Source organism: Malaclemys terrapin, chromosome 3 (assembly GCF_027887155.1).
Source record: "Malaclemys terrapin pileata isolate rMalTer1 chromosome 3, rMalTer1.hap1, whole genome shotgun sequence".
Lineage (NCBI taxonomy): Eukaryota > Metazoa > Chordata > Testudines > Emydidae > Malaclemys > Malaclemys terrapin.
Genome location: NC_071507.1, coordinates 194646124 through 194670415, shown reverse-complemented (window position 1 = coordinate 194670415; position 24292 = coordinate 194646124). Strand labels below are relative to the sequence as shown.

The 24292-nt window shown below is 43.3% G+C and overlaps 1 protein-coding gene across 1 annotated transcript; it reads left to right on the top strand.

The window, feature by feature from the left end:
• The first annotated feature begins 1285 nt into the window (after positions 1-1285).
• On the top strand, positions 1286-24218 carry RHAG (Rh associated glycoprotein). Its single transcript, XM_054022775.1, has 10 exons — positions 1286-1481; positions 9530-9713; positions 10689-10839; positions 12287-12434; positions 13438-13601; positions 14967-15104; positions 16139-16260; positions 18476-18561; positions 20155-20228; positions 22511-24218. The coding sequence occupies exons 1-10, from the start codon at positions 1334-1336 to the stop codon at positions 22586-22588; spliced, it is 1293 nt and encodes a 430-aa protein (XP_053878750.1). The 5' UTR covers positions 1286-1333; the 3' UTR covers positions 22589-24218.
• The last annotated feature ends 74 nt before the right edge of the window (positions 24219-24292 follow it).

Sequence of the window (24292 nt, the reverse complement as noted above, 5' to 3'; positions counted from 1 at the left end):
GGTTCTAGCCCACGAAAGCTTATGCCCAAATAAATTTGTTAGTCTCTAAGGTGCCACAAGGACTCCTCATTGTTTTTGCTGATAAAGACTAACATGACTACCCCTCTGAAACCTGTTTAAATGTGTGGATTGTCATTTTCAGCCTGTAGGTTAGTCACCAACTGTCACGTGTTGTTATTGCTGCACCCTTCTTAGTGGACTGAAAACAAGAGAATAGTGAAAAGGAACTCACAAGTAGGGAACTTTTTAGGTTGTATTTTCAGCCAAATAAAAGTTTTCACTAAAATCCATAAAACTTTCAGGACTGCCAAACAGTTTCACAAATACTCCGGTAGCTATCTGAATACTCTTGAAGGAGTAATATTACCCCCTCAAATCCTAATGAACCTCATATTTTATCAAGAAAATATTCACAAATCCGTATTTTTGCTGTTCCAACAGCTTTGCTGACTGATCTATTTTCTCTGTCTGAGCGAAGAGAAATGCAAAGAATGAATAACTATAGAGTCCTACATTCCAAAGCCAGAAGGGATCATTGTGATCATCTAGTCTGACCTCCTGTATAACACAGGCCACAAAACGTCCCTGAAATAATTCCTGCTTGAACCAGAGCATAATTAACCTAAATATTGAAATGTAAAGTACAGTTTTAAAAATCCTTCGGTGTTAGAAATCTAAGCCTTATTTGTAACGAATAAAGACATTGGTGTTTTTTAAAATATGGTGTTTAACCTCTTCCCCTTTAAACAATTATCCATTAAAAAGTTTTTCTACTTTATTCTTGTATGCTTTAGAGATTGTAAAACAGGATCAAGGGGTGCTTCTTAGAACTTAGTAAAAACCAATTCTCTGTGCCAAGCTAGTCCTAGTGTTAAGGGTTAAGTGGTTTCTCATACTTTATACCAGATAAAGTTTTTTTCCCCCATTTTTTAATGAGACTGATTTATATCTTGGTGAAATGACTAAGTGCTACTTTATTTTGGAGTTGATAGCTACATGAACCAGATTTCTAAACTGCTGTTTTCCCTTTTTTTTTAGTACCATACTGACAACATTATCTATTACTAGAAAATGACTAGAAGAGAAACTCTGCACTACAAATTATATGAAACATGTAAGTCACCCGGCTTGCTTTAGCATTTAATAACATTTCATACCCCCCAGGAACAGCCTGTGGAATAGGAATCAACTAACTGAACCCTATTACACCCCTCCCCTGCTGGGTGTGACACTTGGGCCAGTCTCTCTTCTTGGCAGTATCATCTAGCCCCATTGAAGGCAAACAGCAAACCTCTCTCTTTATCAAGCCCTTGCAGCCTTGAGCACTCTCACTATGCCTTCAGCCTTTGCTACCAACATGAGGTTCAAATTCTCTATCCTGGCGATTTTTCTGGAGGTGTTAATTATCGTTTTATTTGGGATATTTGTAAGATATGAAAACAACCAGCCCATCAAAAAGGATAAACTATTACTATATCCATGTAAGTATTATTGTTTGTATAGCAGGGTAAGATTTGGAGAAGCTTAGGTTGCAATAGTCCTTTGAGTGATCACTAGTATTGTGCAGGAATTCGGGCTCATCTGTTAAAATGAATTGTATTGCTGCTTATCAACCCTTCTGTTCTGTTTATTCTATAGCTAACGGCACCAGGGTTTGGGCAGGGTATGCAGTTACCACTAACCAGAATTCTAGCCCTGGTTCGAAGGGTTCCACTTGCCAAATCATGGCATTTGGAAAAGTTATAACCTACAATCCTTAGGCATTTTTGTTTGTTACGCTGTAAAAGTTTGAAGCTGTTTTGGAGGTTCTTTTGCCTGGACAATAATATTGCTGTTTGCCTTCTCTTTCTCTTCTCACAAAGAGCTGATCCATGGGAATGAAATCGTGTGATTTGCTGACATCAATTGAGATATTATTTTCTGAAACTGCAATCTCAAATGCTTATTTTCGACTAAAAGGGCCTTAGTGTGGTAAATGTTAGTAGGCATCATTCTTGATGCATTATTTCAACTTGTCTTTTAGTGACTGTTACAGGAAGGACAGAACTATGGGCTCTTTTCATTGATTCCTCTCTATTAGTCATGTGCTGCTAATTTGCCGCTCGTATAGTAAATGGTACATTCTCCATGTGGGGGAGCTGGGAAAACAGTACATTATTCAGATGTGAATTGACCGACATGGAGGGTCAAAGTCAGCTACATTGGGTCAACCCTAATGAAGTCAATGCAGCAAAGTCACCGAGAGAAAAATTTTGCCCTGAGCCCTGAGTATTCTCCTTGGAACAGAAATACAGGAGTTTCCGTCCTAGAACAGAGCAATTGTCCATCTAGTTCAGTCTCCCAACTCTTATCTAAATGTATATCAAGTGTTTTTAATGAACCCATCACTGATATCTAAGCACCAGGGGCCCAATCCAAAGAACACTGAAGTCTGAGAGTCTTTCCATTGACTTCAAGGGGCCCATGAAATCTCAGTGCCTGCAGCTAAGCACCTAATCCTGAACTCTACTGAACACAGGATCCAGGGGTGGAAAAAAGTGGTGTTATACCACCTGGGTCCTCTCCCAATTCTCAGGGCTGCCAGCAGGGCCGGCTCCAGGCACCAGCCAAGCAAGCTCGTGCTTGGGGCGGCAGATTCTAAGGGGCGGCATTCCGTCCAATCCTAGGGTGGCACGGCTGCCCTATTTTTATTTTTATTTTTTGCTTTGCCTCCGGGGCCAGCTACCCTGCTCCCAGGGGTTTGGGGTTTTTTTTGCTTTGCCTCTGGGTCCGGCCACCCTGCACCCAGGGGTTTGGGGTTTTTTTTGCTTTGCCTCCGGGTCCAGCCGCCCTGCACCCAGGGGCAGGGCCGGCTCCAGGCTCCAGCCCAGCAAGCAGATGCTTGGGGCGGTCAACGGAGAGGGGCGGCATATCCGGCTCTTCGGCGGCGAGTCCCTCACTCCCTCTCGGAGCAAAGGACCAGCTGCCGAAGACTGAAGCGGCAGCAGTAAAGCAGATCGCAATCGCGGCTTTTTTTTTTTTTTTTTTTTTTTTTTTGCTGCTTGGGGTGGCAAAAACCCTGGAGCCGGTCCTGGCTGCCAGGGCCTTGCTTGGACCCTACCGTCAATTATGGCAGCTCTGAGGCTGCTCCGCTTTATATAGGCTGGTAACTCACCCAAAAAATGCTGTTACGTCCACCAGGGATTGCCAGAGTTCAGTAGGACTCCAGCCATATTTCGTCTCCCTGGCAGGCCCCGGCATGCTCCATACAGTGGGAGGCCTGAAGGAGATAGTGTAGAGCCAGGAATCCCCAGCTACCCATTCTAGGCTGCTTTATGGTCCTTTTGCACTGCCAGAGTGATTTGGGTTAAATGTTACCATTCTGATTTGATATTGTTCAACTCTCACCTTGCACAGGTATTAATGACAGTACAAGGCCGTGGTGAATCAGACATACTACCATGTAACACATGTGCTCATATACTGTACTATAGAATTGGATTTTAATTGTACACACAGATTTAGTATATTATGTAAAAACTCTTGTATGGATTTTCCGTACAAGTTATAAGACTACTCAGCATTATCCTAATGCCTTTCTTCTGCAGATCTCTAAAGTACCTTATAAAGAAAAATGGAAGCAGACCAAGGGCAAGTGACTCATTCAAAGTCACACAGAGAGGCAGTGGCAGAGTGGAGTGAAAACCCCGATTGCCTGACTCCATGCTTCCTCTCCAATATGCCTAATGGCCAGGGAATGTAACTTCTGATTTGCACACTATATTGGTCAGAACTTCAAATGAGCGACGTGTTAAAAGCCTGTAAGCCCTGGGTCTTAGGAAGCTTGTTACTTGTGAAGGAGAAAACTGCAGTAGAAGAGCACTGCTGCAAACTTAGAGGGATTGTGTCAAGTTGAAAAATATAGTAACCTACCTCCAGCTAGAACCACAGGGAGTATCATTATTGTCATTATTAATCATTAGTGTCATCTATCCTTTTGTAGCACCTACAAAGGGGCTTGGCACATCCTAGAAAACACAAAGCAGATAATTTTCTGCCTCAGAGAGCTCACACATGAGGTGAGTTAGTATTACAGTTAGCCCCTTCTTCCTCCCCCGCCAATATTTTTTGGCTAAACATATTTGTTGAATCTGGCTTTAAACTTAGACTGTAAGCTCTTCCGGATAGGGACAGAATCTCACTACCTACGTAAGCACCTAGTACAATTGGGCCTTGATATGCTTTAGGGCTTCTAGACTAGTTTAATATAGATATTAATCAGATCTGCTTGTATGAACTGCTGTACCTGTCTGGAATCCCATTGGATCTGCCTCAGGATGTAATGTAGAATAAGATATTATGCATCTTTAATTACCGTACATACTTGATCATAAGCTAGCTTGTTTATAAGCCAACCCTCCCAAGATGGATAAGTAAAAATGGCAAATTTTTATGACCCATTCATAAGCCGACCCTATAATTTAGGGGTCGGCAAACTTTGGTTCCCGGGCCATCAGGATAAGCTGCTGGCGGGCCGAGAAGGTTTGTTTACCTCGAGCATCTGCAGGCATGGAGGTAAACATAAATAAACAAAGAGTCCTGGCCTGCCAGAGGCTTACCCTGACGGGCTGGGACAACAACTCGTAGGGAAATTGAGAGGGGGGGAGGGAGAAGCTGGGGGTCACGGGAGTAACCCCTGTGACCACCCCCCACATGACCCCACCCCTAGCCCAGGACTCCCACACTCTCCCCATCCCATCCCTTCCCACCTTAGCTGGGGCAGGCCAGGTGAGGATGTCTCTGGCTTGGCTGGAGCTGCTCTGGCAGGCCGGGCAGCGCAGCTGCAGCATGTTGCAGCGGGCTGGGCCGGGCGGCACGGCTGCACCATGCACTGGCAGGCCGGGCGGCGCGGCCACAGCCTGCTCTAGGGGGTGGGGCCGAGCGGCATGTCTGCAGCCTTCCAGCCCCAGAGCTGCAGCTGCTTCGGAGGCTGGGGGGAGAGCAGTGTGGCCAGAAGCGGAGAGACTCTGGCCCCACCTCTTCCCTTCTGGCTCTGCTGCCTCTCCTTGCTCCCTCTGTTGGGGGGCGGGGCTGTGTCCCACCTCTCCCTCTCTATACCTGTTCATAACCCAACCCCCTTCTCTGATGTTTCCCTTTTTTACTAAAAAAATTTGTCTTACAAACAAGTATATACGGCCTAAACTGAGGGAGCACGTATGGTTCGGTTGGCTCAAACATTCTGTTTTCCCGTTGTGTTTGGTTTTATACATTAAAGTACAGACATGCTCATTTCTGCAAGTGATGCCACAGAAGTGGAATTTCAGAAGTGATTGGAATGAGGTGACAGTGGAGACTTGTCTCATTGATTTTGGGATGGTGTTCCAAGTATAAGAGCTTGCAGAGAAGGAGGAGGGGACAAAGGGGCTATCGAGTCTGGCATGCTAGATGACACAGAGAGGATGTAGGAGTGGAGGAAGGACATGAAAGCAGGGCAGGCCCATGACATTGGCAGAGGACCCATGACGTAGGGTGTTGAAAGCAAGGATAAGAAGTGTAAAAGTCTCCATAGTGCTGAGTGCTATAGAAACTCTTCCTACAGCTCCTAGCAGAACCCCTTTGGCTGGGGGCTGGAATTGGGGCAGCACAGGACTACATACAGCTGCCCTGCACCAGAGGAATTTTCCCCCAGCTATTTGCAGCACCTTTATGGCCTTTGTACCCTGTTGAGCAGAGAATAGGGGCCTAACTCTACTTTAAAGTCTCTAGGACAGATCCTCAGCAGGTGTAAATTCGCTTGGCTGTGTTGACACCTGTATTTATGCAACACTGTTCTCTCCTTAGTCTCAGCTGAAGTCACTATTAGTTATTTTACACCCCAGAGAATCTCTATGGGACTCACACATTTCCTGCATGGAGATCAACAGTCATGCAGAGCGACCGGGCAGTGGAACTGCTTAATCAGCGTTGGGCTGCACTGGCAGAATTGTGTGTGGTGGCTTTGAACAGCACCTGCCTGTCTCATGTCTTTCTCAAGATACTGCTCACAAGCTCTGTATTTCACAAGCCCCTTAGTATCCCTCCAAAAAGTACAGGGCCCTGTAATTACCCCAGATGAAGTTCTACATGAAAGAAATGGGCTGGTGTGGGTCAGCTTAGCACCATTGACTTTTAGGGGGTGTTGGCCCCTATCAGAGGCTTGATGAAACAGTGGTCCAGCCCAGTCTGGTTTTAAATTATGCAGACCCTGGGCTTCCTACACATCTCCAAGGGGAGGAACCAAGGGAGGGCAGTGTTGAGGTGGGGACTGCCCCAGAATCTCTCAGACCTGCCAATCATTGCAATGACTGTGTCTGCACTAGGAAAATGGGTAGTGTTTCAAACACATATTAATTAACACCTTTGAACGATTAATTTAATTAGTAGTCAATATGCTTATTTAACATTAACACATTTTAATGAATAAATTTTAGCAGTGGGGGCAATTAACCATTGGAACAATTACCCGGGGATGTGGTAGAGTCACCATCACTTGGAAGCTTCAAATCAAGACAGGATGTCTTTCTCAAAGGGCTGTTTTCATGAGGGACATGATTACTGCCCTTGCTGTTTCTCAGGGAATGTACATGGCTAGATTGACTGACAGTAGAAGAAATAAGCATTCAATCGTGTTGTGATGCAACTGTCCGCTGCAATGTGTCAAATTCATGTGTGATGGAACTATTGAAGTCAATGGAGTTATACCAAGGGTTAAGTCTATCTTCTTACACCGCAGTGAGTTTGACCAAGAGCTATGGAGACCTGCATCACAACATATTTAAATACTTACTCGTAGAGAAGCTTCACATTCATTTCTGTGGAAGCAGAGCAAATGGGCTGTTTCTATATAAAAGCCACGATAGGTGTTTTCATGCAGCTTTTACAGATTTATCCTCTGTACAGACTTCATGGAATGGCTTTGCAAGGTTCATAACACTTCTTAAATTCTGTGCATTGTTTTATGCTTACAATTTCATGCCCTGATCCCACAAGCTGTTGGTTGCAGGGGTGGAGAATTGACAATAATAAAATATAATAATAATAATTAGTAATATCTGTAGAGCAGCTATAAACTTCTTTTTCCTATTGATGTTGACCCTGGCTTCTCCAAATGAGGGGGAAACAGGAACTGTCACTTCATTTGATTATCCGGGAATATCATTCTGGCATGAATCCAGAACCCATCAACTTACTTTTGTCTCTTTCACTCAAAAGAAAAGGTCAGTGGCCATCTGTGCCTGAGCCCTTCTGGGCTGTTGTACTCCCTGAATCTGGGGAGAATTATTGCTTGTGGTGGTTTGCTCTGAAAGATCCTGGTAATGTCATTTTAACTGAGGGATTAAGATCAGATCAGGGAGGTCTCTGGTGCTGTGTGAGGTGTTTAATTCTTTACTAATACTGGCTACCTGGAGGCCCCTGCTAGATTTTCTATAAATAAGTGGGGGGTGTTTCTCTAGGCTTGTTATTCAGCTATGGAAGTTTCCACTGGAGAATGGGCCTGAAATTGTAGCTGCAGAAGCACAGCCAAGTATATGCAAAGAGTAGGTAGGATGCCTGCTCTGTTTTTGCAGTGGGACATTTTGGAGATGGAAATCAGCTGGAACTGTTTGGCCGAAGCACTTGGTGAAATTCTATGGCCAGTGTTGGGCAGAAGGTCGGACCAGATGATCATAATAAAGGTCCCTTCTGGCCTTAAAATCTATGAATTTATTAGCTTAGTATTTTGCCTGTAGGAGGTTAAGAGTGTGCTGCTGAAAGGAGAGGGACTTCAAAAGGATTATGACCTGGAAAAATAGGCTTGATGACCAACTCATTCACACTGAGGCCACAGAAGACTGCTTATTCCACATGAAGTAAACCATTTGGATCCTGTGGTCAAGATTTTCAAAGCTAAGTTCTAGGGGACTTAACCATACAACTTCCATTGAAACAAATAGGAGTCATGTAGTTAAATCTGCCAGCCAACTTAGAGAATAACAATCTGTCACTAGTCCTCAGAGGAAAGTCATCCTCTAGGATTTATGTGTTTTCCATTGTGGTCCATGTGTATGTGTTAATTCCGCCATTTCAGTTTGGTGAAACATTTTATGTGTGAAACTCTATTTGATCTTATTTCATACTATCCGAGACCATTACCGCAGCCACCCTATCAAGCAGAGAGAATGACCAGAGAACCTGTGCTTTATTTCCAGATGTTCTGTGAAACACAGAATGGATAAATATATTCCATTGACATAACAATAAAATTCACTATCACTGAATCATATATATGCTTTATACTATACACAGTCATACCTTCTAGGGTCATTTCAACTTGCCTTTTTATAAGGAAGGAAAATGTTTTGCGAGCAAATCAAGATGAACATTTTTTTTAAATCGCAGTCAAAAATTCATCTGTAAATCAACGTCACAACCCAAAATGGAAAATCTAAGATTATTGTGTAACCCTTCAAAATAAATAGTAACCACAACCGTGATTGTCAGAAAGGTTTGGGGTGCAGTTCTGGGGTGGGGGAGAGGGAGAGCCCATATTGATGTCAGGAGAGGATCCTTTATTATAAAATAAATCTGAGACGGTCCAGTCTGAAGATAAAGCTCTGTGTATAATCTGCATATAGACCCCCATTCTGTGGTGAGAAGAGTGCAGGTCAACACTTGTGCCCCATTGACTTCAGTGGGGCTCCATGGAGGTGCTGGTGTCTGCCTGTGTGCATTCCATGCAGGATCAGGACCATATATGACAGTACATATAAAATCCATAGAGCCCTTTGATTAGGGACCTCATCTAAGTTATTTATAAATATTGTTTGATTTTAAGTGTTCACCAATGTAATGTTGACTCACCTATCTGCAGACAATCAGCAGGCTTCTCACCATATAATCGCTTTAACTTTATTAGATCTCAGTGAATGCACTTTGCGCTCTCTTGTGGCATAAGGTGGTAATGCAGTCTTGGTGGTAGAAATAGTGTGCAAATAATACTCGTGGAGAATGGATCTTCAAGCAAAATATTCCATTTACAACGTCCACTGTCCCTGTTGTTGCTGGACACGTTTATGTGACAAGTGTTGGGGAGACTGAAAGAATAAGTTATTCCCTAGTAATTTTCTGACTAGGAAGTCAAACTCAGATTGAAAAATATGTTATTCATATTCATAAAGGGACTCAGATCTTTTGGGAGCAGAGCAATCCTTGAGAGGTATGTACGGCACTGTAGAAGAGTGATGTTTTTTGGGGGGAGGGGCTTTTTAATTAATTGGTAAATGTCCACATTAATATAATGAATTTCGGTTGCAATTTTTTAATAAAATTTTAAAAATAACATTTTAATTAACTGTAGTACAAAGATCTCCCCATCTGTCAGACAGCAAGAATGTTTGGGTGGCTTCTATCTATATCTTGGCTGTCAGCATTGGTTGGATGGTCTAGTTCTCTGCCAAACAGCTAGGTAGGAAAAGAATTGTCTATCCTTTGCCCCAAATACCTCCGCTTTATGGGCCCTTGGTCCTTTCAGTCTTTCAGGATGTCCACGTGATGATATTTGTTGGGTTTGGTTTCTTAATGACCTTCCTGAAGAAATATGGATTCAGCAGTGTCGGTATCAACATGCTCATTGCAGCGCTTGGTCTCCAGTGGGGCACCCTGATGCAAGGATTTTGGCACATGAAGGAACAAAAAATTAATATTGGCATTGAAAGGTAAGTGTAATTCTCTCAGGCCCAATGGTGTTCCCAGTTAATTTAACACCCCAAATCCCCTGACTGCAATGGCTCATATATATATATGTGTGTGTGTGTGTGTGTGTGTGTGTGTGTGTGTGTGTGTGGGGAGCAGTGTTAACAGGAGGCATTGAATGCTACCCACCCCATAATAGCCCAAAGCCTGGTGTTAGGATGCTCACTGAGGAAGGGAGCAGATTTGTATTCAAGTCCCCGATCCAGAGCAGGGATTCAAACCTCTGTCTTCCACATCCCAGACAAGTGCCCCAACCATAAGGCCAATGGTTTTGAGGAAGTCACTTTTCTGAAGTTTGCCTTTTTCCGATTTGCTGACAAATTCCAAATATTTTTGAAGCCAAATATGTTTTCTGAGTTTTGTCCTGGCCAAACTCATAATCAGTTATTCATCCAGCTCTAGTTAACATACCTTTATTCCATTCCAATAACCAGTTAACACTAACCCCCTCCCAACACCTACCCAAGCAAATCTACCCCTGATAACAATGGGAGGGAGGCACATACAGGGGGAGTAGAATTTCAGAGCTGAGCTACACCATGTAACCCAAGAGGAGAATCTTACCCAGAACAAGGGAGTAACTCATCTTACAGTTGCCTTTGGAAACATCAGCAATGACAATAACAATTAGATAATAACAATCTTCTTGTGTGTCCTCAATTGCCTTGTTTCATCTGACTTTTTCTTTATGATTTCATTCTGCTTGGCAAGAATGCAGTCTGTACATGTATGTAACCTTCCTTGGGACCCACTATTTGTCCCACAGCATGTGTTGGGCCCCATACTTTGAAACAGTCCTAAGGAGTTTTTTATGTACAATTAGCAGAACTGATATCTCACTCTTTGAGGGTTCTAGCTTTATGGATTGTGTTGATACAAGTTTGGGGATCCATTTAATTTCTCGTCAGATTAAACTGTTTTTTTTTTCTTAAATACAGTATGATAAATGCAGACTTCAGTACAGCAACCGTCTTGATTTCATTTGGAGCTGTCCTGGGGAAAACAAGTCCAGTCCAGATGCTGATCATGACCATTCTGGAGATCACAATTTTTTCATGCAATGAACATCTTGTTGTGAACGTACTAAGGGTAGGAAATATACATTTACTGAGGAGGAAAAGCTACTATTATCTCCATTAGTTATAGCAAACAGTTCTCTGTGTGTGGAGAATTCTATTTCCCATTCATTTGCTCTGTCATAGGATGAATCCAATCTCCCTCCTTGTTCTTCTTCACTTCTCCATCTGTTGTCTCCTCTCCGGATAGCTCATTGCTTAGCTTCAAACTCAGATACTGCTTCAGGACCTGATGGGGGGGGAGGGATAGCTCAGTGGTTTGAGCATTGGCTTGCTAAACTCAGGGTTGGGAGTTCAATCCTTGAGGGGGCCACTTGAGGATCTGGGGCAAAATCAGTACTTGGTCCTGCTAGTGAAGGCAGGGGGCTGGACTCAATGACCTTTCAAAGTCCCTTCCAGTTCTAGGAGATGGGATATCTCCATTAATTATTATACTATTCAGTGTGTGTAACACAGCTTTGTCTTCCTCAACTCGCTTGCCAATTCCTGTATCTTTGTCTTTGCAAACTCCTGGCTACAGCATAACTTGTGACTGCTGAATGCTTCGAAGTCCTCTCCTGAAGTCCCTCCTTTGGGTAAAAGGTGATAGTAATATCTTGTATATAATTGACAAATGGCTTTCCAAGAGAATGAAGAGCAGCTGACTTCTAGGTCTATGGGCATGATTCTGGTTTTCTGCATGAGAGAGCCCAGAGAGCTGCTTTGAAAATAATGGCATCATCTACTTTTGAGAGAGTCTCATGCCCAGTATGAAAATTGCTCATCCAGATCTTTGGAGATCTCCTGGCTTCTTTTCATTGTCTTTAGTTCAGACCTTTGCTCCCAAGTCAAGAAATCTTTGAGTCATCCATCCCTGACACTAAACTATGTTTTTCCTCTTGTATCTCCCGTGTCTGTATATATCTGCCTAGGATCTCCTCTAGAACATTGTACTGCCTGGCTAACAGTTGGCAGATAATTCTCGCAGTGTATAAAATATAAGGTAATTTTTAAAAAACCCAGAGACGTAATTCGAGCCACAGAACTCCAATCCAAACCCAGATTTCTAACAGGGAAAATTCTGAGGGTGCTCCGATCTGGAGTTTTGAGTCACTCACTAGTAAACGAGGAGCGACTTGAAATTTGGGACTGGGGTTGTGTGAACCCTCCCAAACTTTAGGGATGCTGGGGGCCAGAATTTAGGTTTGGGTCAATCTCTGTTAAACAACTGAACCGTGAAGCATTGTTGAAGATGGTCACTAGAAAAGTGCCTTGTTTAAATGGTGGGTAAGAGTTACTGATCCCATTTTAATCCTTACTTGTGTCTTTCTGTAGTAGCCTGAACTTCTAACTCTGGTCTCCACCATGGAAGGTGCACAGCCAGACCCATCCAAATTCCTCCTCTATTAGAATCCTACCCCCTCCCTGTTCCCAGTATGGATGGTGCCAGTTTTAGGATTCACATTTTTTCCCTGTTGCAGGCTACTGATACTGGAGCATCAATGACTATCCATGCTTTTGGAGCCTATTTTGGATTGGCAGCAGCGCGAGTCTTGTATCGTCCTGGTCTGAAAGAGGGACATAAAAATGAAGAGTCAGCTTACCATTCGGACATGTTTGCCATGATTGGTAAGTAAGAGAAGTGGATTGTCAAAAGAATGGAGAGCATGGGTCAGCTGTTCCTTCCTGTTGCCGATACATTATAAATACACCGCTACCTCGATATAACACGAATTTGGATATAACTCGGTAAAGCAGTGCTCCAGGGGGGTGGGGCTGCGCACTCCAGTGGATCAAAGCAAGTTCAATATAACACGGTTTCACCTATAACACGGTAAGATTTTTTTGGCTCCCAAGGACAGCATTATATCGAGATAGAGGTGTACTACCGTTGCTCTATTAGAGACTTGTGTTTCTCTCCCTCCATGCAGTATGCTTCTTTTCTTCTGCTGCAGATGTGTTTTCAATGCAACCGAAAATGTTTTGGTTTTTCATTGAAAAAAAGAAAACAGAAAATTTCAGTGATGGTTCATTTTTTGCAAAAAATTTACATTAGGGAAAAAAGTCAATTTTCTGTTTAAAAAAAAAAAAGGTTCAATGGAAAACTATCAACCCATTCTAATTAATGAGTTAACAGCCTGCTAAGTAGGTACGTACTAGTATGATGCTCCTTTTACAGCTAGAGAAACTGAGACAGAAAGAGGTTACGGGCCAGATTCTGCCCCCTTTATTCATGTTGAGGAGCTTTCTCTGCGAGTTTCCCTAGAAGTTACTTTGGGAGTAACGTCCTACTCAGGGTGACTGAGCATTACAGAATCTTACTCTAAGTGACTTAAGCAGGCCACACAGTGAGTCTTTGGAAGAACTAGCACTTGACCATCCTGAATTCCTGTCCACTTCACAGGAAGGTAATGGAGCTCACACGGGCTGGGGGGTTTCTTTTGTCTTCTCTTTCATCTCTGGTGTCAAAAGGTTCTGGGTAATAGTCCATCATTTTTCCAGTCATCTAATCATTTCTTATTGCACTTCCCCATTCTCCTGCTCTTGGCTTAGCTTGTTCTGCTAAATGGAGTATCTGACATTGAAAACCCTCCTGCGATTTAATGTTGTTGGGTTTTTTGCATTCATGCAGGTACCCTTTTCCTCTGGCTGTTTTGGCCGAGTTTTAACTCTGCCATTGCGCACCCTGATCTCCAGCAGAGAGCGATCATTAACACTTACTTTTCTATGGCTGCATGCACCCTCACAGCCTTTGCCCTCTCAAGCCTGGTCGAACACAGAGGCAAGTTGGATATGGTAAGAGTCACATCAAAATCCCATGTCTGCCATTAAATCTAGCGTAGAATTACAATGACGGAGGACTGTCAATGAATGGGCTGGTTCAGAAAATATAAGAGCTAGCTGGAGCCTTTGCTCCAAACTCAGATCAAACTAGGACCCTTGTTTATGGTTTAAAAAAGTTTAGGGTTGTAGTGTGTGAGTGAGTGTGTGTGTGTGTGTGTGTGTGTGTGTGTGTGTGTGTGTGTGTGTCCCACACTGTTCTGTGCATGTTTCCCCTCCCCCTCTAGTGGCTATGATCCATTGAGATTTATGTGTCTGCTACTAGAGGATTTAGTCCATTGACTCAAGCTGTAGTACTGAAGGGCCAGGGATAAAACCCAACTGTTAGTCCAACTAGGGTTGGCTACAGGGGTGGGACATGTGGGAGGGGAAAGCATGGACCACATTGGGGTCAGTAACAAAGACAGTCCCTCCTCATGCTCTCTAGGGGTACATACCATCTCCACCAGCAGCCCCTTAGGCAGGAAGGCAGTTGGGGCCTGGGTCCACTCTGCACCATCCTATTCAAGTGTTCCCTCAAGTGATAGTTTGAGTTGGACTCTTTCCAGAGCAAAAAAAGCCCCCCTCAGTTGGCTGGTGTTGGGCACTCCAGTGCCCTAGGCCAGCGCTACTGAGGGAGGGAAGGGGGGCTCAAAGGGGCAAGCCATCTCCTCCCACCTCCCTAAAACTTACCACTGGGGTGAGGGAGTGGCCGCTGCTCGATCCACACTGGAATGAGGAGTCGTGGTCCCTGCTGCTGTCCTTGTAGCTTTGGTGGGGCTGACCTTGAAGGAGTGGATGTCCTTGTCCCCCACAATGTCCTAGCTGATGGGAACGGGGAAGTCAGATCCTGGTAGTCTCCCAACTACTGTTGCTGCTCCCTGTAGTGGGAGGATGTCTTTAAAGTATATCAGAGTGTGACCTCCCTCAAAGCTGTCCTGCCTGCTGGCTGGGTTGGGAAGATGCATAGGAACTGCCTCTGAAAATTAAGCAGCCTAATTAATTACCCATGTAGCCTACCCTTATGCCAATAGATGGATTTAGTGTGGATCTATGGATCTACATAACCAGTCCCTGGGTACAGAAGGGGACCCTACAGAGCAGTGATTGTGCTGTAGAATCAAAACCAGGCCTCTGCTGGTCGTAATTCATTCCTTGACTGCCTCAGTCTGACATCAGTGTATTGGAGATGCACTTTTAAGTTTCACTGATAAATACTTTACAATGTAAATATCACGTGAGAAGACAGAGGAGGCTTGTGCTGTTAGTCATTCACATACAAACCTGGCCCCTCCATTCCCAGCTGTCCTCTTACTCTTCAGGCTTTTCTGTCCTACACAGGTTCACATTCAAAATGCCACCCTAGCAGGAGGAGTAGCAGTGGGTTCCTGTGCCGACATGAGCATCTACCCATTTGGTGCTATGTTAATTGGTAGTATTGCTGGTGTCATCTCTGTCATCGGGTTCAAGTTCTTGACTGTAAGTATAAAATAAAGTAGAATATGCAGGACCTGATTCTGATCTCTCTTACACTGGCTTCACGGCACTGTAATTTCATTGATTTCACTGGAGTTACTCCTGATTTACTAGACAGAAAGCTCAGAATCAGGCCTGTACTGTATATAGAGACATCGAGACCTAGTCAGCGGGCTACATGGAAGCCAATAGGTCTAAAACATGTTCTTAATTGCTATCCTGAATAAGGATCCCAAACCCTGGGGAGATGAAGGGATTGGGTAGGCATTAGAGCTGGCTGAAACTCAGGATTTTCATTCCAGAGGTTTCTAAATGTAATTTCACCAAAATTGATACATCCGGTAGAAAGTTTTGATTTCAATGAAACAGCATTTTCCAACAGAAAAAAATTCCTTTGGAAAATTTTCAGCCAGCTTTTAGGTGGCATGTAGATATCACTCAGCCCTCAAACTTCACATCCGTGGCTGAGTTGTTCAGAAGCATCATAGAGCAGCTGTGTTCTGTGCCATAATGCAGGTAATATTGGGATTTGCTCCTGCATAATTACTATAACCATGGTGGGGAAGTCCTCTTGGTTAAGATCAAATCCTTATCTATACGTAGGGAATGGCAAATTGGGGCGGCCGCTCAGGGCCCTGCACTTTGGGGGGCCCCACAGGCCAGTGCAATTGGCCAGCGCTGCATGGGCAGTGGGTGAACTGCTGGCTGGGGGATCCCCACCCCTTCCACCTGAGAGAGAGCATGCAACAGCACCGCTGCAGCCCCTCCAGCCCCAGAAAGGCAGGTGCTGCAGCCCCAACTCCCTGGAGCCCAGAGGTGCCACCTCCCCTTCCCGTCCCCAGCGTGGTCAGTTACTGGTCACTTCTGGCCAGGAAGTATCATCACTTCCATCCCAGGCCCCACACCCCCCTAGGGACGGCTCTGGAAACATATTTTAGTATTTCATGTTCTCCCCCAGTTAATTTGCCTAGCAAAACTGGTCAATGAAACCTGTAGCCCATACCCTGACATGAAAGTGTATTTCCCTCCCCTTTTAGCCATTCTTTTCTTCTAAATTGAAAATTCATGACACGTGTGGAGTCCATAATTTACATGGGTTACCTGGATTACTGGGAGGTCTTGCAAGCATCATTGCCGCTGTGGCACACGTCAAATGGAGGTGAGTGAAAGAAGGTGGAAGTGAGGCTTCTTTAGTGAAGTTGCATTCTACTTTGGTTTCTTTCCATGTTTTATATGGAGTCCCTTGTTGCAGTATTGGATCTAGAATTACTCGACTATGAGCCAAGGCAATTCCCAAGAATGCCTTTATTCCCCTTCACCACTTTACTGTGGGGATCAGACTGACTAAACTGTATCCTCTCCTGTAGCCCTGCATAAGAACTTTATATAATAGATTTTATACCGTTTATATTAAATATAAAACTCACGGGCCTGGTGTTCCCCTTGCTTCTACCTTTTTTACATCCAGTTAACTCCATAGACTTCCATGTGGTTACTGCTGATTTACCCTGCTGTAAATGAGAGAGAATCAGGCACTGTCCTGTGGCAAACTTAATGTTGCAAGTTAAGTACTAGAAGTTAAGTACTAGAAAGTCAGGAAGTGTCTATTCACAGCCGTACCTCTGCCTCTTAGCTGCGTGTCCATTCAATGACCATGATCCTGGGTTCTCTATCTGCAACTTTTGAAACAGGTTTCCAGTGCAAATCCTTTGGATTGAAAATTTGAAATACATTTTTGGTCACTATTTTGAACAATCACTTAAAAATTCTGTTTCAAGGACCAGAAAACCCATTTGTTAGAGAATTTGCACAGGAGAAACACGAAAGGAGCATGAACCCTGATAATGACCAGATAGCAAGTGTGAAAAATCAGGACGGGGGTGGGGGGGTCAATATAAGAAAAAGCCCCAAATATCAGGACTGTCCCTATAAAATCAGGACATCTGGTCACCCTAAACACTATTTCTTTTCAGAAGATGCCCCTCTGGTTTGATTTCATACCTTTTTAAATACTGCCTCGATTCTGCAGTTAAAACGTGATTCTTACTGAGGTGCCCAAATGTAAATATATTTTTTCCATGCCCAAATTGTCCAAAGTTAGCAGCTTCTCGACATAAAGACATCACAGCTAATCACATACATGACACACCAGGTATAAGATTCATGGTCTTTGACACCAGAACTATAGGCCACTGCCAGTGACCTAAAAGAACAGCCTCACGAGTACACAACAGAGCTGTTCAAAATCCAGTGGGTCCTACAAGCCACTTCTTCCTCTGCAGTCATATCTTAGGCATTTTCAATGCAATCACACCTGCAAAGCCAAACATACCTAACAATTCAGAGTAAATCTGTCAACCCCCTGGTACATATCAGAACCATAAAAGGGCCCTAGGCTTGCTTGAATGCATGGTGTATTGAGCTATGTAACGGATATGATTTTCTGTATACTGCACCTTTAGCTTTCCTCTTTGCAGTCACTGGCAGCTACTTTGTATTTTATCCTGAATGCTCATAAATCATGAGATTGGCTTTAAAACAGTGAGATTTTTAAAAAACTGGGGAAGAGGTGTTCTTTTTATTTGTCTTCTGGTTCCTGAACCTTTAGGGTGCACCCAGGTCACATTTTCATTCTTTTCTTTGCACCCACAAGAGCTAGCAATGTAGGCCTTGTCTACACTATGGGGGGAGATCGATCGAAGTTACACAACTTCAGCTACATGAATAATGTAGTTGAAATTGATGTACTTAGATCTACTTTACTGCGGGGTCCACACTACACTATGTCAACAGGAGACACTCTCCGGTTGACTCCCCTTGCACTTCTCATTCAGGTGAAGTACAGGAGTCGACGGGAGAGTGATCTGCGGTCCATTTAGTGGGTCTTCACTAGACCCACTAAATCGACCGCCGATGCATCGATTGCCACACATCGAACCCCTGGTAAGTGTAGACAAGCCCTTAGTTTTGTTTTCTAATGACAGAAGAGGTTCTCACAAATTCACCTGAATCTAGAATCCACGGCCTGAATTGAAAAAACCTACTACTGCAATAAAATCACAATAGTTGACAGCACTGTTCACTGTGCTCCCTTTTTCTCTCATGGAAACTTTACATGAAAATATAGCATTCAGTAAACCTCTCAACTAGTCTGTGCCATGCTCTGAATTTGAAACAAAACCCAAAGTGAATACATTTTACATGGTTTCAATTTTTGTGATGAAAGCACAGCTCTCCTGCAGATGAACTTCCCTAAAAATCGCACCCATACAGTAGGGGATGATAATAAACATGTGTATAAGCTAGCAGAATACCAGCTCTGGAAACTCAGTGGTATTTTAATATTGTGTCATTTGCCTTTTTCTCGTTTTCAGGGAGACTGACTCTCCTTCTGCTCCCATGCAGGCTGCTGCTCTGGGTTGTACCATTGGGATTGCTTTGGTAGGAGGAGCATTTGCAGGTTAGTAAGATGCAAACAGCATCCAAATGCAGATCCGAAAGATGCAAACTCTAGAGACATCCTCAGGTAGCACTTTGTGGTGCAAATAATGTCAACCACAAAAACAGATTGATAGCTTTAAAGGCCAGAAGGGACCACTATGACTATCTAGTCTGACTTCCTGCACAACCTTACCGACTGCTAAACCTTCAATAAAGAATGTTAAAATAAGGATCACATTGGGAATCTTCTTGTTTTATTGAAGCGGTTGCCCTTGATATATGTCACTTAGCTGTTGGGTTATTTTTTTTTATCTATTTTTTTCAATAAAATAAAAGTTTGGAACAGTGAATAATTTAATAGCTATCTATTTATATGCCAGTGGATGTAAATCAGATAGGTTAAGGAAACAGTTTTAGACTGGAATGCCTGACCATGTAGCTGGATACTCACAGAGAATCTGCACAGGCATAAGGATCTGATTGTGGAACTGTAATAAAAGCTTCTGGTTTGTTTTCCAGTATATTTGTGGGTGCTCAATAGGAGACATGTAACATATCGTCTCCAAACCACCAACACTTTTAAGAAATCCTGCCTGGAAATCCAAGAATCAGGCAGCAAGCTTATGTGTATATATGATCTTAAAAAACAAAAACCTATGCTGTAAAAAAGGTTAAGGTTACAAAGTGAAGTACTCAGATATTAAGAAATGGCGGAATTAATTAATTATATTTATATACTTAATTAATTAAATAGCCTGCAATGGGGTGGGAAGTATAAGAAGTAGTGGGAGGGTCAGGACAGGAGTTGGGGTGAGTGAGAAGGGAGAATAGAAGCAGAGATGGACAGGTACAGGCTGGTGGAGGGCTGGGACAGAAGGCTCTGTAGTCACTAGTGAACACTTCTCCCCAGAAGCTGGAATTGAACCCAGAATTCCTGAGTCTCAGGTAGATACTGTATAGGGATGGAGCATGCTCAGTAAATATGAACAGTTCAGAGAAATTAACTGCCAGCCTCTACTAAACCTGTGCATACTGATTTTTTCAAAGGCTTAGAATTTGACCAAATTTCAGCTGATTGTCACAAGCACAGCCAAAGGCACGTCCTTAACACCAGGGCAACCGCATGCCAAATTTCAAATCCTGAAGCATGGAGGGCTAGAACTTCCCAATGAAACCACTGTAAGAATTTTTTAATCTGGGGGGGAAGGGAATAAACGTATTTTTCCCTAACCTTATTGTCAGAAATGGCGTGAGCCCTTTTAGCTGATACTTTCCAAAAAAAGATTTAGCCTGAGGCAGACCCTCAGCGTGGAAAAGTTCAGTCCAAACAGTTTATGTTTGGAAAAGCTATAAGCAACTGAAATTAGGGTCTTATAATGGAAAGTGTTAACCTGCACTGCCTAGACTATTGAATGGCTTGATATTATAGGGGCTGATCCTTTGTGATGCTGGATGTTTTTGAAAAGAAGTCAGTACCTCTCCAGAAGTACAAAATCAGAGATGTAGATAGGGCCATAGGACAAAGGCCATGCTTCCCCCTCCAAGGCTATCTCTTATGCATCTGTTATGGCAGGTTTGAGTATTGTAGTTGACCGTATTTTCTCTCCTGCAGGTTTAGTTCTAAATTTGCCTTTCTTGGGACAAGCACCTGATGAGAACTGCTACGACGACTCAGTTTACTGGGAGGTAGGATATAACCGTGGAGTAATCCGACCATCAGGAAGTGCAGCTTTTATTGCCTTTTATTAGAAGATTACAACACACCGCAATTCTGTTTTCCTAGTCGGAGAGGGAGGATTTGTTGAATCTTTGATAAACTGGGGACTCACTTACACATGGGAGCCAGGCTTCAAAAATCTTGCCTAATCTCAGGTTTAGGATTTCTCAGGCTCGCCTCCAAAATCACAAGACTTTCGGTGCTACAGCTGTCAAAGTGAATGGAGGAGGAATAGAGAGTGGGCCCTCTATAGGCAGGCTGCAAAGGAGACAGCTCTTGAAATCCATTTCATTGCACATCAGGAAATGGTTATTGCTCATGGTTTTAAAAAACAAACTCTTTTTTTTTTCATATGATAAAGAGAAACCTTGGGGACAGGGCTGCAGGGGAGAGGGGAGCCAGGATGAAAATCTCAGGCTTTGCAGTGTAGGTGCAAGGAAGGTCTCATAGTAAAGGCACTCTGCTAGGACTCATCAGATCTCAGTTCACTTCCTGGCTCTACCTTTGTAACCCTGGGGAAGTCATTAACTGCTTGTATACCCCAGTTCCCCATCTGTAAAATGAGGATAATGTGAAAGTCACTTTACTTTTTCTGTCTGGTCTATTTCGATGGTAGGTGCTTCAGGGCAAGGACAGACTCTTACTATGGGTTTGTACAGCACCTAGCGCAATGGGGCCTTGATCTCAATTAAGGCCTCTTGGCACTGGAATCTCACAAACAACAATAGACACCAGGCCCTCCCAAGTCAAGAGTACATCAAAGACCACAGTTAGCTTTCAAAGAGAAGGGTTTAGGCACCAGGAGGCTTCTGGCCCCTTAGAAGGTGGCTTTGTCTTCAGCCTGTCATGCTCTGGTCATGAGCATTTGTCAGAGCTAAGGTCTCCAGTAAGTTATATTGTGGGGAGAGGGGAGCACCAGCAAACTCAGATGAAAAATGTGCTGGAAGAAGAGAGAAATACCTGAATGTTGTGAGTGTTAGTGTGAGCCCGTAAAGTGCAATGTCAGAGGAGGTAAGTGAGGTAAGTTCTATGGGAAGTAAAGGCATGTCTACACAATGGGCGGTAGAGCGGCACAGCTCCACTGCTGTAGCCCCGTAGAGTGGATATTTCTTAGTCCAGTGGGCAGGGTTTTCCCATCTCCCCCTCCCCGAGTGGCAGTAGCTTGGTTGACGGAAGAATTCTTCCATCAATCTACACTTGACTACACCATGGGCTACACTGGCTTAACTACAACATGCAGGGGGTGAATTTTTTACACCCCTGAGCGATGTAGCTAGGACAATCTGTCTTTTAAGACCAGGCCTAAACTGTTGCACTGTATGTGAATCATGGCTCTTTACTTGATGGGAGGAGGAGAATGCAGTAATGCACTGGGAAATACAAACCACTCCAGTGTTAGAAATGCAACTTGGTTGATCCAGTGGCCCAGGGAAGCTTCCTGCCTAAGGGGCAGCTGTGATCAAAAAGGATAGCGTCTGGGGTGAGTGGCCAGACGCATGGGTCCTGTTGAGAGCTCTGCAACTGATTCTGTCTGATCCTGGGGAAATCATGCAGAAGTTCCAGAAATGCGTGTCCGTAATAGAAATATTTAACAACAACAATTAGAGCGAGTGGAAAAGTTTTGAAGTGTTGATGAAAGAGTCACAAAGAAACTCAGCATTATTTTAACAACAAATACAGGTCTGCTCACCTCACCACCACAGAGTCCTACTAGAGCCAGTGAATCTACTTGCGTAAGATACCATGACACTAATTAGCCCATGACTCTAATAGAGCCTGGTATTTTTATAGGATCTTAAGGGAGTTTGGCATCCAACTCCTGTTGAAGTTCAGTAGGAATTAGGCACCGATCTCCTTTAGGCTTTTTTGAAAATCACAGATGGAGTCTTTATGCTATATAGATGGTTATAGCACATGTTATTAAATACTTCCTTTGGCATGGCTTTCAGTCAGTTCCAGTTTAAAAAGACAGTAAATAACGCATAATTGCTGATTTTAGTACAGGCCTATATGGCAGGCTAGGTCATCTTGTTGTTAATGAAATGCATGAGCCAGATCTGGGAACTTCAGTACATGATGCCTGATGCAACATTGCAAACTGTGATCACTCTGGGTGGCACAGCAGTCTTTAGTAGACTATGCATGTTTGACAATTGATATAAGTAGAAAGAATCAGATCTGTAACTTCTAGGGGGAAAACAAGCCAAATATCACGATGTGGCATTAACCTCTTGTCTGGTTTTCATGCTAGGTTCCAGCAGAAGAGAGACAACCTGCTGGTCAGTTCGGTGACGCTGGGGATCACAGAACAGTCAACATCAATGTGTAGGATGAATTCTCCATCATTAATTCCTGTCCTAGTGGTGCTGTTTCCAGTTTCTAATTGAAAGAGACAATATCTAAATATCATCTACACCACTCATTGTTTTCAATACGTAAAGGCAGGTGTAGATAGCTGTGTTCTTTTTAAAACCCAAACAAACTTTATTTAGAATGTCATCACTGACAAATGTGATACACACAATGCAAACGCATTTGAGGATCCTTGATATACATTTTATTTTTCTAAACTGAAAGATGCTAAGTGATATGCAGTATTCTTTGTATTTTAACCATCCGTCATCACTGAGGTTGTTTTAACGTACAGATTTCCTATCTATGTGTTTCTAATATGCCTTTCACCCTGGTACCATATTTGACTGCAAAATTTCAGATTTGGGAATGTTTCTTTTTACACATTGAACATGCTGAATCACAAAAGACTTAAAAACATACCCTTTAAGCTACTAGGTGTAATCAATTAGAGGCTGAAGGGGATCAGTTAGTGTAGATTATTTAGATTTCCAAAAGGTTTTTCACTAAAATGTCCTTAAATTGTAGCAAGGGAGGTTCACGTTGGACATTAGGAAAAACTTCCTAACTGTCAGAGTGGTTCAGCACTGGAATAAATTGCCTAGAGAGGTTGTGGAATCTCCATCATTGGGGATTTTTAAGAGCAGGTTCGACAAACACCCGTCAGGGATGGTGTAGATAATACTTAGTCCTGCCATGAGTGCAGGGGAGTGGACTAGATGAACTCTCGAGGTCTCTTCCAGTCCTATGAGTCTATGAAACCTTCCTTACCTCACTCTGGGTCAAGAGATGAATCGTGCCATAGATTAAAAACTGGATAAGTGACAGGAATCAAAGTATTGGGAATTTATAGCTAATTCTAAGTATGAACAATGCGTAACAGTGAGATATCTCAGGCAGCAGTACAATAATCAGGTTGTGATGCTGGCAGAGCAGGTGCCAACTCTTTTCAAGACTTCAGGCATTAGCTAAAACTGACAAACTCATAGCTGGAGACCAGATCATTTCACCTGTATGTTAGCTTTGTTCAAAATAGGTGTTACTCATATAAGAATGTTCTTAGTGTTTAGACTCTATGAAATGCTTCTAAGTTGCTGCATGCCTTAATCTCAGGCATAATGTCTATATTCCAGGCTATAAGAAAATATGTAAGTTTTGCTTTGTAACTTTGAAAATGTTTGCTCTGAATGTGTGAACCCCTGCAAGGGAATTCCCCAGCCCATCCAGGAGAGCTATCAAAATTTAAGTGGGCCATTATACCACTTTAATTGCCCCATCCACCCCTGGAGAAGTACATGCAGAAGGACTTGCCCCATCCCTTTGAATGCTGGAAGAGGGAAATAAAAGTACTGGGCATGAAGATTTTTCCTCTCTTTTGCTGTTTGAAATCTCAAAGGGCCAGAGAAATCAAACTGAAGCTGGAGCTCCCCAGGGCTTACCTCCTGGGTCCGCCCTGAAAGACACTTTGAATTGACAGATCACTGCAACTCTGTCACTCTTAGGATCTAGATGGTAACTCATTTGCTTGTATTTGTTTGCTTACTTTAACCCATAAATAGTGCTCATTTCTTTTTCCTAGTTAATAAATCTTTAGATCGTTTACTACAGGATTGGCTACAGGCATGGTCTTTGGTGTAAGATCTAGAGTACCAACTGATCTAGGGCAAGTGACTGGTCTCTT

What these genes read in the sequence shown, in the direction of transcription:
- RHAG (XM_054022775.1), top strand. Translation starts at nt 1,334, where the DNA reads ATGCCTTCAGCCTTTGCTACCAACATGAGGTTCAAATTCTCTATCCTG. An exon ending in TAAACTATTACTATATCCAT is followed by an intron (nt 1,482 to 9,529) that starts GTAAGTATTATT and finishes TGGTCCTTTCAG; the next exon opens with TCTTTCAGGATGTCCACGTG. An exon ending in TCGGGTTCAAGTTCTTGACT is followed by an intron (nt 15,105 to 16,138) that starts GTAAGTATAAAA and finishes CTCCCCTTTTAG; the next exon opens with CCATTCTTTTCTTCTAAATT.